Consider the following 13,482-nt stretch of genomic DNA (forward strand, 5'->3'; position numbering starts at 1 on the left):
TTGTTTGCAAATAATTATTATGACTGGTAAACCCATGCATACAGCATCTGAAATGGTGCCACTCCCCAGCTATATCTGATTCAATTATTGTCTGAAAAAAGTGAATATCCATTACACTTCATTGTCAACTATGTTCAATCTGTTACACAGCATCTCGAACCAAGAACTGTTCGAAAAGCACCTCTGCTATCCACACATACCAAAAGAAAGAAATGGTGACGCATGCCCCAGTTATATCAATTATTGTCTGAAAAGCAAAGTATCCATTACGCTTCGTTGTCAGCTATGTTTAACCCATTACACACCAATACGAATCAAGAACTATTCAAAAAGCACCTCTGCAATCAAAGTAGCCACTATGAAAAATACGGATGATTTCTGTTATGAAGGAAAGCCATCATGTGCTACTGCCAAATCAACACTGTTCACTGTCAGCAAGAGTAAATAATTAGAGTAAATAATTTACTCTTGCTGTCAGCAGAGGACACTGGAAAGTCCATGAAGAATGCATTGTACGTACTGCAGTATTACAAAAGGCACTTCTCGGGCCAAAGCGATGTCGAACAGTAAAAAAACCAAGCCATTGTCTGAAGGTATCAGGCAGTCAGTCACTAGAAAATTTCATTAAATTTTTTTTTTAAATTCCGTAGCAACTTGTTGAAAGCGTTTCGGGTGGATCTGAAAGCTTGTTTGGGCTTAGTTTTACCTAACCAATATTGCCTCATCATCGTCAGGGAAAATTGAGGCTGGTTTTTGGGTGATGTTATTTCGTGGGCCCACGCCTACTCCTCTGTGGTCCCTACTATACAGTAATATCGTCTGTATGATATCCAATAGCAATTATGTGTATCACCATCAGACTGGGGGGTATGTACCATACCCATTGAGCCCAAATACAGATCTGCATGTGACAATTTCAAGTGTTAGGCTATAAATAGTTTGATGTGGTCTGTTGTAATTATATTCATGGTGTGAGCATGTAACTGCCAGTATACATAACCAGTACAAATTAACCACAAAATAATAGAGAACTGTGGTGGATAAGCACTATAATGGAACAAATGGGAATATTGAACCTCCACTTCACACAGATGTTACTGAATGCATATAGTTAATATATGTTCAATTTCCCCTCACAAATATAAATCACAGGTAACATTAACTATTCTTGTAGCAGTCATGCACACATGGATGAAGGTCCACAACATGGATGACTGCATCCAATCTTACTACATAAACAAGATTCCATATCCAGTAATGTGCAAGACAGGATTAACTACTACGCACACATTACCACAGGAATTTCTAAATATCCTGTATATATATATAGTCCGAGTGCATGTAATACACCCATTCAGTGCATTCAACCATTACAATCATGACTTCAAGTACTATAAACCATTCAAACTGTATGTACAGTGTGACAAACAACTGCAACTCTTTCCATTACATGTATTATATTCAAAACAACTATTTACCAAGTGAAGCACTACACAGTTCCAACACTGACTCTGCTAATACACCAAGTCCCCATTTGAAACCATCTACTGGTATCCTTTCATTTACTCCATGAAACAATGTGGAGAACTTTATACTATCAGGAACGCGAACAGGAGAAAAGCCCAAGCAAATAGGTTTACGTTTTGGGTGACACATGTACTGAGCCTGATCAGTACGACCAATTAACAAGTATGGAGCAATCGGACTACCTCCAGATCTCCTAGAAATTACCTGACCAAGTGTTTGAAGTATACCAGCAAGCACTGGCTCATTAGGATCTTGAGCAAAACCCTCTCCGTTAGCAAGAATTTCTAGTTCAAGCTTTGCTTGACATCCATCTTGTGCCTTGAATTTTTCAGGACCAATCACACTCTTTAGATCATCTTGTACTTGCTCAACAGTTATACCAGGTAAAACACGGCAGTCCACTATTACTGAAGCAGTAGAAGGGATTTGGTTAACTTGATCACCGGCCTGGACAATGGTGGTGTTGGCTGTGTTATGTAACATTGGACCAAACACATTTGCCTGTTCTTCCGTTAGCAAGTACTCCATTAACCAAGGCTCAATTTTTGGTGACATTATAGTACGGAAAACCATACCCTTATGCCAGGATAATAATTTGGAAATCTCCCAAATTGTATACTTTGCTGCCTCAGTGAGTCTGTGTGGTAGTTTCTGTTTGTTCAGAGTAACGCACACTTCACTTATATCAACAACAGGGTTGTCTTTATGATAAACTGAACCATGACCACCTGGACCTCTGGCAGTGATCTTTATCAAGCATGCACCCTTTTCAGCAAACTGTATGGGAAAAAATTCTTTTCCATCCAGATGATTAGAAAATGCTCCTAGTTCAGTCATAACGATGTCAGCCTCAATAAGATCTGGATGGCTTTCAACTAAATACTTGGCACCATACTTCGCATCATGCCTTTCTTCATCTGCTACAGCAGCAAATATCAAGTCTCGAGACAGCTTTATGTTGTGTCGCTTCAGAAACAACAGTACACTGATGGACATTGCTGCCATGTTCTTCATGTCAACTGTACCTCGACCATAAAGACAGCCATCTTCTTCATCAATCTCAGCACCAAAAGGATTGTGTTTCCATCCCTCTTGTTCCCAATTTTCTGTTGGAGCGTGAACAGTATCTAGGTGAGCACTTAATAGAACAGGACCAAGCCCAGAGGAGCCATCGCCACGTACGCGCGCCACCAAGTTACCTCGTCCTGGTTTTGCTTCTAAAATATCACTACATTCAACCCCAGCATTGTCGAAAAGTTCCTTGATATACTTTGCTGCCAATGTCTCGTTACCATCCTCACCGAAGTTTTGAGTGTCAAGGCGAATCATTTTCTGTAAAATGGTTAACGACTCTTCCTCTATACTACCCCAAGAATCTTTAAACGTTTGTAAAATCGATTCACCAACACCGTTGGCCATTTTAGTAGAGCGACCCCGATAGTATGGAGCTTGGAAATGGCATGGAAATCGCAATGGGAAGTTATGTGGAATTGGCATGGAAGTTTCCCGGAACCAACACAACTATGTACGAAAAAAGCTACATAGCTAGCTATATGACGTACGCGAGCGTCACTAATTATCTTAGCTATAGTTAAGTGATGTTTGCGGGCTACCTTTGATCATTAAACCGATATAACCAATGTTATGATAGCTATCCCACAGTTTGTAAGGTCATCAACCATTCACCGCAGATTCAGTTGCAGCAGCCTTGTAATCTAGCTAGCTATATAGCTAGCTAGCTTCCGCCTTTGATGTAAGACAACGTAGCTGTACAGCCGGAGGTTCTGTTTGAAGCATATGGAACTGCTGAAACCCTCTTAATAACGTGCTACCTTATTTTACCAGTTACCAGCCAGACTATAAGTGCCATCTCGAATAAACTCCGCTAATGACAACGACCACAATAACTGAAAAGGCGCGTGTATGCATGTGCTTAGCTAGCTATATGACCTCGAACTCCCAGAAGCTAAACATTACTGCATAGCTACGTTTACTTGTTGTATTTTATAATTAAACATAGGTATTTAGCTGCGGACTGCATCATAAAAGAATAAAAGTGAAAAAAATTAAATTAAAAAAAAAATCATAACTCGTAATGACATCACAATCGTTTTAAAAAATCTATGTTGACGTCACTAAGCTTGGTGAGCCACTCCACAGTATATAAAGAATCGATTGTACTATCTCGCGCATTGTGCAGATCAGTTGTACTGCCAGTTGGAGCATATTACACGGATCAAGCGACCAACACGCATCCAAGCCAATTGCAATGTATACAACAGGTGAGTTGTTGTCATGGTTTACTATTGATATGCATGCTGCTATTTTTTTAAATTTTATTTAAAGTTTTAAACTCAAGCCAGTCGACATAGCTCTTCCCGGCCTGGCCGAGGATACAGAATTAGCTATAACCACACAGCATGCATGTTGCTAGCTAACATTAGCTGCAGTCTGAGCAGCCGACGAGGTGCCAGCTACTGACTGAGTTGCATAATTGGCGTTATTGATGGCTATAATCATATGTCAATGTGCTATTAGTTATACTACGTATGTGGTGGGATTAGGTCAAATTGACTAGATGGCTGTTGTATAAAGAAATCCATGCAGATTATAGGCGTGACTTAGCTACTACAGCTACATCATTTTACACACCATGTTCATACGCACATCTCCTTCCAAACCACAGGAGCATGTAACCTAAACTACAGATACAGCTTCTAATTTAATGAATGCATGATGCCGATGGTTTGATGTGGGTTATTCAAAAAAAGAATATGTATAGATAGCTACTCTGATTAAAGCTTGATTCAAAGTTCTACACTATACGTATTGAAATATATAGCTACAGTTTAATATTATTATCACTGCATGAGTATCTAGCTAATAGCTATAGCTATCATATATTAATAGCTAGCAACTGGGTAATCACTAAATTGTATTCATGAGTGCTTGGAAAATATGCACTAAAAACCACTCACTGTAGGACTTCTCTTGTTACTTCATTTCACTAAAATCCACTCACTGTAGGACTTTTCTTGTTACTTTATTTCACCAAGTATTTAATTTAGAATCACACGTGGAGCATGTGTGTGTGATGTATAAGGGCATATTTGTATGTGCAGTACATCATGCGTATGTATGTGTGATTCATGCACATGTTGTTTGTCACTTAAGAATAGTTAACAGACTTCAAGGCTCCCCGTATGGCTTGAAATGCACTTAAATCCTATTATGCAAAGTAGTTGTAATGTTCTTGTATCAACACAGTGATGATGTAAAAATATTGCCAAAAGACCATGCAGCTTTGTCAGTAACAAAGATTTATTTATTTATTTATTACTGTGTAGGACTCCATCAAGGAGTATAACACACAGATACAAAACAAAATCAAAGTAAATTCAGATGGTTTAACAAAACGTCCTATAAACAGTTTATAGATGGCTGATTGACCACATCTTCTGGCAAAGTGTTTTGTAATTTAATAGTGGATGGTAAAAAGGAAAAGATATATTTATCATCATGAAACTGCACAGTTATCGTGCATGTGAGTGTTCTATATGGTCGGGCTAATGCCAAGTCCTGCTGGCAAACACAATGTGGTATTTGAATAGTTACCAGTCTGGGAAAAAGTGTTTACTTACACCAGCACTTTAGAAAATAGGCTTAAGAAATAAGTGCTAAGAACCAAGTCAACTCAAAACAACTCTGAAGTACGTACACTCATTGACAATGCCTACAACTGTGCGAACACCACTTTTTACTTAGTTTAGCAATATAACTGGACCACTGCATGCAGATATGACTGGCCATGGATATAAAAGAATCAGCTGTTATAGCTATTATTATTATTTCGTGTGTGTGACATCTTACATGTCTCCAATTGCATGCAATTGAATGGTTTGATAAATGTGCCTGGCTTCTTTCTCATGTAAAATTTTAGTCAGAGTGACTGAGCAACAAATCCATGAATGCTCCCTACTGTATGTGTGTAATCAAACAGTTTGTTTTGGTGGCTTCATGGTTGCTATAGCTTCATGGTTGCTACATGATCTCTTAGTATTAGTTCATCATCCTAGCAGTGCTGGAGGGCGGATTTTTATTTTATTAGCTGGATAGCTGAATTAGCTAGCTAAGAGAATTTCCTTAGACTGTGTTCTAGCTAGTTTCCAAATTTATAAAGGTGCTGGATGGCTGCACTCAGCCACCAGAGGCACAAAAAAATCCTTGATGCGGTAATAAAAACTGAGTGGGGATAAGAAAATAATAATTAAGTTACAAATAAAATTTTAAATCCTGGAAGCTACAATAGAAACCGACTTATAAAGCTGACATTCTTTAATAAGTCATGAATCACCTAATGTCAAAGTGCTATAATGAAATCATATACATTGGTGTGTAGCTACATATGATGTATGGCTGCCTGGCTGTTAATCTGAGTATGTGCATTTCAAATTGTAAGACTTGTCAAGCTGTTGAAACGCATTTTTTGTTACAAAATTTTTCTGGCTTCAACTGTTGGATTTGGATTGTAGGCTGTGTCACCATACGGCTCGATCAACTGTTTATGTTACAGAATTATAGCATTTATACAAAGACCCTGTACAAACTACGAGTACATAGTTATTTGTACTGTATTTAGGACAATATATGCCTATTGGTATAGCTACAATACATTCATGCTAAAAGTAATTGTATTACTTTCGTCAAGCACCTGTTTTTTTAATCGCTGGCCATATGATACAGTATATGCCAGCATCATTCTGTATATTTTCACAATGAAGTTAGTAACGTATGTTACATACTGTTTGGAGGTGTGCATGTTTAAAAGAATATTTAAAAGAATAAGCCATATGACTATTGATATAATTATGATAACATACAAGTACATATCTATATTGAAGCATCTGTGTGTGTATTTATGTCACTGCTCCATCACTTAAATAATTTGCTCATAATACCACATCATGTAAGTCTACTACTATAGACTATACATGTTTTTGAAGTTTAACTTGTCACCATGCACTTTGCTAAACTTTTGTGTAATCATTTTGATACATTAGCTTAATTATATTCATTTCAACATTGTCTATATCATACATGCAATCACCAGTCAGAAACTGCTTTGCTATAATCAATTGTAGTATATTTGGAGTATTATGTATTGTGCTATCTCTTTATAGTGTTCCATTTGAAGACAACCGGTGTTGTTACTATGACATCAATACTGTTGCTACTTCTAGTTGGTGCACTCAGTCAGGGTAAGTGAAGCTGCAGTACTGACTCCATGAGTAATTAATGACTTATTTAAAAGGTTGCCATAGGTTCAAATGTGAATGCATGCACATTAGGAAGCAGCTATGTTGGTTGTGAAGTTGCTGTTACAAAAAGCTGTTCGAACAAGTCATTATCGTTAATGACTGAGCATGCAGTTCCATGCATCTATGGCATTGCCCCCTCTATAGTGGTTTAGCATTACAAATATGATTATTCATACCACATTATATTACAAAGCTTGAGTAGTCATTTGTGTATCATATTCAGTTTTGGAAGTCATGAGTGTCATGCTCAGTGAAGTCTGTAATGAGGCATGTAATCAATATGATTATGGTTTATAGCTAGTATATGTAGTTTATGTAGCTACTGTAGTCTGATGTGTAGCTAGATTTATTATACAGTATTCTAATATTAGATTTGTGATTGAAAAACAATAAAGTAAAATCTTATACGTTTTATCAGATTTAGGCAAGCCGATGATAGAAGCAAACTGTTCCAGCAATGAAGAGTCACAGGCTAAATTTTTAAATGTAGCATGGGGTTTTGAACCATCTGTCTCACGGGATGTTATTGATGACAATATAATGACATGTTATGCAGTAATTGATTGTACCAGCTCTGACGATACCACAGTAAGTTTGTGTTGACAAATAGCCATGATGTGTGTGTGTGTATGTGTGTGCGTGTGCGTGTGTGTGTGTGTTAACGATCATGTGGATTTGGTCATATTATGACTAGTCTTGCCACTCACTCAATCTTAAGCATGTTGGTAACTGGGGATGAGATAAATGTATGATAACATAACCAGATGTTGTTGATACACTGATTTGTGGCCACTAAAATGACACCAATCTGGCTTTAATAAAGCAATTGCAGTTGTTTAGACAATGATCACATTGTTTAGTTTCCATTCCAGTAGCATACCATTAGTTAACCACTAGGTCTTTGAATTTTTATGATGTCATACGTACTTCCCAATGTTACTTTAGCAGGTTGTTATGCTAATCATCACACCAACGTGGCCAGTGAGAAGTCTGTAAAAGAATGTGGTTGCTTTGTTGCTGTGAATAATTTGCTACGTATCTCCATTATTACTATGACCAACACACACACACACACACAAACACACACACACACTCACACGCACACTACCCTCTCTGGGTGCACACTAGTGCATACCTGGTTTACTGGTAATGGTCATGGTGCAGGCCTGCACATGCACAGAAACCAGAGGGCCAATTGAACCCCAGCATGTGCCCTGGATTTATAACTATGGCCACCAAGCTGTGCCTGTCCTAATAGTAGACTTCAGTATCCCCTGGGAGGTTTGCAAAACCTCCACAGAGGCACTTGTTTGGTGTGTTCCAAATGGTACCATCAGGTGGCGTCCTGGCTTGATACACAGTAACCCAACCTTGTGATTGTTGTCAACTTAGCCAGCTAAAAGTCATTGCCCGTGAGTCACCTTGTGGAGGTGCTGACTGACATGGTTTTAAAAAAATACCTGACCTACACACACACACACACACACACACACACACACACACACACACACACACACACAATTATTACTTCACTGTAGTGTGTAGAAACTGTGCTGTACGACTTGAATTAAAATTTAAAACAGCTTCTTGTTAGGTATATCAGGGATTCATACTGTAACACAATATCTCTGTTAATGTCATTGATGTTGGAAGTTAAATACTTTCTCAAATATTATTAGATCAGTATTGATGGGCCTACTTATTTCAGATAATCTGTCCTATCAACACCTGTATGGCCACATTACAACCAACTTTGTGATTTCACAAATATGCTACAGAACATATCTACTGCACCTGTTTTCACAGTTGCAGGGAATTAAAACCATAGAGATCTATGGATCAGATTTCAGTGAAGCACACTGCATTATTTTAACAAAAATGGGAACAGTTTATAGATAGGACATGTTTGTTTGCATGTTAATAATATATAGATGCATTATAGTTGTATGTGTTTTACTGATAGGAACCTTATACAACCGTGAGTACAAATTATGGCTGTTTGTATGAATGGAGATTTAACATCTCTTTGGATTTTGACTTTTGTCAAGTGGTTGTTCATTATGATCATATTGATGATGGTTATGCTAAGACTTCAGCTACAAACTGCTCATTCTCAGGTTGGTTAAATAATAGGTCATTCATTTAAGTAGACAGCTATATTATGTAAGTATATAATAATATGTATTTGTTTCATTTCCGTAGAACATCTCATGGTTACCAGTACACCTTTTACACTTTCAGTTCCAGGAAATGATGGTAGTTCGAATATTGTTGACTCAGACATACCTTCGGTTCACGCAGGTTTGTATAATGATAATAGTAATATCGCTTATTATGCACAATATTACTCAATGCAGTTACAATGCATACTATTTATACTGCATCAGAAGAACACGTGGATCCTACTATTACATCATCACCAGTTTCTGTAGGTATGTATTTATGCATGTGATTTACTATTAAAACCGATGCACACAGTATGTAGAAATTTTCCTGTAATCCATTGTATGTTAAATTCCTTGTTGCAGCAATGACCATTTCTACAAGAACATCCTTGAATTCTGTTAGGACATCATCAGATCCTGAAGGTATCAGTTTAACTGTTGTGAAGCGAGATCACATGTTGTGACTAAAGTCTCTATTCAATAGCTACAGTTTCTAGTGCAACTGCACATCCACCCAATGCAGGTACAGTGGTTGTGCATATAATTGTAAGGCTTTACACCATTATTGTCCACTTGTTACAGGATCTTCTCAAGTTGCAATCATTATCTCACTTGTTGTTGCCTTGTTGATGCTTATTTTTGTCATCGTTTGTCTTGGAGTAGTTTTGTACAAATTACGAAGGTGAGTATGTGAGTATACATAGCTATATAGTAGCAAGAGTAATTATTGATAGGATCAAAAGGAATAGAAATGAATATTAGACCTTCAGACATAACAAATAACATTAACTAGTGAATGACACATATAGTCACTTATAGAGTTAACTCAGTATAAACTGATTCCTATGTGTCATTCACTAGGTAATGAAGCAATATACTCTAGAGCCACAAATGGCCAGTGGCCAGATGTAAATGTTAATGAAAATACATTGTTTAAATTTACTTGCATAGGAAACTGCCACTAAAGATGCACATGAAAAAGGAGAAAGACACCAAGTTGAACTATATGGTATGTGACATGCATTTTACATTGACTGTTAGCTATGTATAAAATCAAAGCCAACTGCTGTTCATATAATCTACATGCCTGTGAGCTTGATTGTAACAATATCTTTTAGAAAGTAAGATTGGCGAGAATTGTATTGCTAAAATCCAGGTTGAATTGTTTACAGAGTAAAATAAATTCTCTACTACATATGTGCCCAATAGAATACTCACAATAATATTCAGCAATAGTATAAGCAGATGTTGACTGCAAAGTCTCTGTTAAACAGACCAGATAAGGATCAGTAGGTCATTTATGCGGACCCTCACTATAGTACCTTATTAAGTACGTATATAGGGCCATATGTATGAATGTATATTGTTAATAACTGCTATAAATACTTATATTGTACATGTGTTTGCTGTAGATTCCACCGTTTTATGATGACAACTATGCTTATTCAACTTATGGCAAGGATGCATCAAGTACAGTAGAAAGCCTTGGTGTAAATGACAAAGTGACTGATTGGATAAGAGACCTACGCATGCCAAGTATCGATGAAGAATGTGGCTCTGTTATTTCTGATGACATAACAAATGAAGAAATGCTAGATCATCTTTATGGCCACAGCACTACAATCCGTAAGAAAGAAGTGAAGCCTCGGGTTTCTGTCGGATCTGCTGACTCAGGTGTTGGCTCTGAAAACAGCAAAGAACCATCTCAGAAAAACCTATACATTTCAGAACAACAGGTTGACGAGTTATTGCATACTTCTAATGAAGAAGGACAGGTATCACCAGACACTGAAACAGCATCATGGAATGAAGGCGATGGCCAGGGAAACTCCAGACCCAGCAGTTTAAGTGGTTCTCTTATTAGCACTAACAAACATAACCAAGAGATGGGCAACCCAACTGCAGTTGATACACCCACCACACCAGTTGTGGGAAGTTGTCAGAGAAATTCGTTTCCAAAATCACGAAAGTTTGCCCCCTTGGTGATCAGCAAACTGCCATCAGTTAGTGACAGTGTCTTCACACACTCCTTGTCAGAAGGAAACTATGTCGATCACAGACTTGCATCTACCAGCGATTCTGCCTGTCAGTCACCTGATATGAGTGCTGGTGTGGGAAAGACAAGCCCTGGATTTGAAAATATATCTACCCCACCTTGCTTTGTTCATGATAGCACTTCCCACAATACTTCCTCTTCAGATGACCGATGTGTTACACCAACTATTGGTGTATATCAGTCACAAAATATTGCAGCTGAGCATGACAGTGAGGAGAATAGCTTACAAGGTGACTCTATTGATTCAGAGGTTACTTGTACTTTCCTTCCACATCCAGCTGACACCAATACTGTAGTTGTAAAGGAAACCATAACTGGCTTAACTTCATGTGCAGCTCCTTTTCATATTATGCCAATCAAAGACATTTTCACTATACCATTTAGTGGATGTGGTGCTACTTCAGAAGAAGTAGGAACTTATGTTAGCCACAATATCATGTCAAATGATGAAAATGACAGTCACTCTGCTGATGATAGCACTACTGCAAAACGAGAAGCTTTCTTTCCATCCAAGTTACGTAACAGCCACATCAATACTTCCTTTACAGTTGACCAACATGCTACGCTAACTGATGGAGTGTATTTGCCACACAGTGAGAGTGTATCCAATGTAAACACAGTGATGCCATTGTCAGTGTCTGCACAGTATCATGCACTAACCACAGGGCAGTATACTTCATCTGATGTTCCAGTAAATCACAATGACACAATGGGCAGTAGAACTGACAACTTGTCTCAATGCTTTGGAAATGACTCCTTAGATTTAGACAGAACAACTCCAATAGTGGAAGGAAATTATGTTGGTCATGATATTGCATCAAGTAAACAAGGCTCAGATAATTTTACTGTTACTGCAAGCAGTGTTTCATGTTCATCATTTCCATTGAACTTATCTATCAATCTTCAACCCATTACTCCACCAAATGGAGAATACATGCCATACAATGTTGCTGTGGAAGAGTTTCAAGACACAGTACCGCAAGTGCCTTTAAGTCAAAGTACATTAGACAATCTTGAAACTGGAGGCTCTGAGAGCAGCGAACCATTTTTGGCTAATGAAGTTACCAATGCAAATCTGTCATTTTACGATGAGCATGACACTACAACAACTGGCTTATATGTCTCATGTGGTACTGCATACAGTTGCAACCAACTTACTATTTTGAATAAAACTAGTACTACTGGTCATCATCTGCAACAGTCATATGGCCAAGACCATACATCAGGTACAACTGTTCCAGTAGCAGTGAGTAATTATATCAGTCACAATGTTGTAACAAGCAAAGAAGATGCAAAAAGTACCAATAACCATGAGCATGATGATGCTCTTACTACTGTGTCTATTGCAGACAGATGTGATACACCAGTTACTGGAATGTATATAGCTTACAGTGCTACTGTAGAGGATGCACATATTCTTTCTAATGACATCTTGACTCTATCTCAACAAAACACAATTGATAGTCCTCAAGAAGAAGATAAAGATTTGTCATCTACAAATGATCATTACAATGCACCAATCACTGGGCAATACTTTCCATATGGCACTCTAGCAAGCAAATCAGCTCAATTTGACAGCTCTCTGCTGTACCAAGATTCAAGTGTAACTCCTGGAAATTATGTCAGCAATGACATCACAATAAACAATGAACAGCAGTCTACATCTTTCAGAGCAAGAAATCCTTCTGCATCTGATCACTCTACACTAACTATTGGAGTATACATGCCCAACAGCTATGTATGATTAATTGCCAATTTGATTTTTTGTTTTATTTTAATACTTGTGTTAAGTGCTTTAGTCATTATGTTGAAAGTTTTAATGTGTTGTATAGTGAACGGCATTTGTCATTTTATATTTCTGTGCGGTTGTATTTATATAGTTAGTTGCAGTCTTAATGATAGTTAGTTTTGTACATAAAAACAGTTGTACAGTATTTCTTTCAGAATTAAAAATTAAATTTACAATCTATTTTGATACATGTAGTATAAGGTCATGGCCATTTCATCATCTCATACTAGAAGTCATACAGGTGTATGCATAATTGTATACACACGTTATATTAGTGCACAAAATGGTAGGTGAGCCGAAGAAAGTTTCCGTTCTCTATATGTATCTATATATATATATATATATATATATGTATATATTTTAACTGAAATATTTCACAGTAATGTTACCTATGTGATCATGATTACTAGCTAGCTATATTGAAAAGGTTGTAGCTACCTAAAAACGTGGTCACTTTATTACTCGAACTCTAGATCTGTAGTTTGATAAAATAATAGTCTATTCTCAGTGCAACCTACTATGCAAGAAGTTCATTGCTTCCTTAAAGCTGAGTAGAAGTCTAGTTGTAATGCCTTATGATCATAAATATTCCAGTTGTAAAATGTGACATTAAGGCTGTTTTTTCAA

The 13,482-nt window shown here is 37.4% G+C and overlaps 2 protein-coding genes across 2 annotated transcripts; one reads left to right on the forward strand and one right to left on the reverse strand.

Annotated features, from left to right (window-relative positions):
• Positions 1-1,370: 1,370 nt before the first annotated feature.
• LOC136240790 (probable succinyl-diaminopimelate desuccinylase) lies at positions 1,371-3,003 on the reverse strand. Its single transcript, XM_066031835.1, has one exon. The coding sequence runs from the start codon at positions 2,944-2,946 to the stop codon at positions 1,471-1,473; it is 1,476 nt and encodes a 491-aa protein (XP_065887907.1). The 5' UTR covers positions 2,947-3,003; the 3' UTR covers positions 1,371-1,470.
• Positions 3,004-3,671: 668 nt separating this feature from the next.
• LOC136240491 (serine-rich adhesin for platelets-like) lies at positions 3,672-13,035 on the forward strand. Its single transcript, XM_066031482.1, has 11 exons — positions 3,672-3,809; positions 6,708-6,785; positions 7,264-7,433; positions 8,809-8,962; positions 9,048-9,146; positions 9,203-9,277; positions 9,374-9,433; positions 9,495-9,533; positions 9,593-9,692; positions 9,962-10,019; positions 10,423-13,035. Exons 1-11 carry the CDS (start codon positions 3,797-3,799, stop codon positions 12,808-12,810), a joined length of 3,234 nt encoding a protein of 1,077 aa, XP_065887554.1. The 5' UTR covers positions 3,672-3,796; the 3' UTR covers positions 12,811-13,035.
• The last annotated feature ends 447 nt before the right edge of the window (positions 13,036-13,482 follow it).

This window comes from Dysidea avara, chromosome 12 (assembly GCF_963678975.1).
Source record: "Dysidea avara chromosome 12, odDysAvar1.4, whole genome shotgun sequence".
In the NCBI taxonomy this organism is placed as follows: Eukaryota; Metazoa; Porifera; class Demospongiae; order Dictyoceratida; family Dysideidae; genus Dysidea; species Dysidea avara.

Coding starts and splice junctions, on each gene's coding strand:
- LOC136240790 (XM_066031835.1), bottom strand. CDS start 2,946: ATGGCCAACGGTGTTGGTGAATCGATTTTACAAACGTTTAAAGATTCT.
- LOC136240491 (XM_066031482.1), top strand. Junction 9,434..9,494: donor GACATCATCAGATCCTGAAG/GTATCAGTTTAA, acceptor TCTATTCAATAG/CTACAGTTTCTAGTGCAACT. Junction 9,693..9,961: donor GTTTTGTACAAATTACGAAG/GTGAGTATGTGA, acceptor TTACTTGCATAG/GAAACTGCCACTAAAGATGC.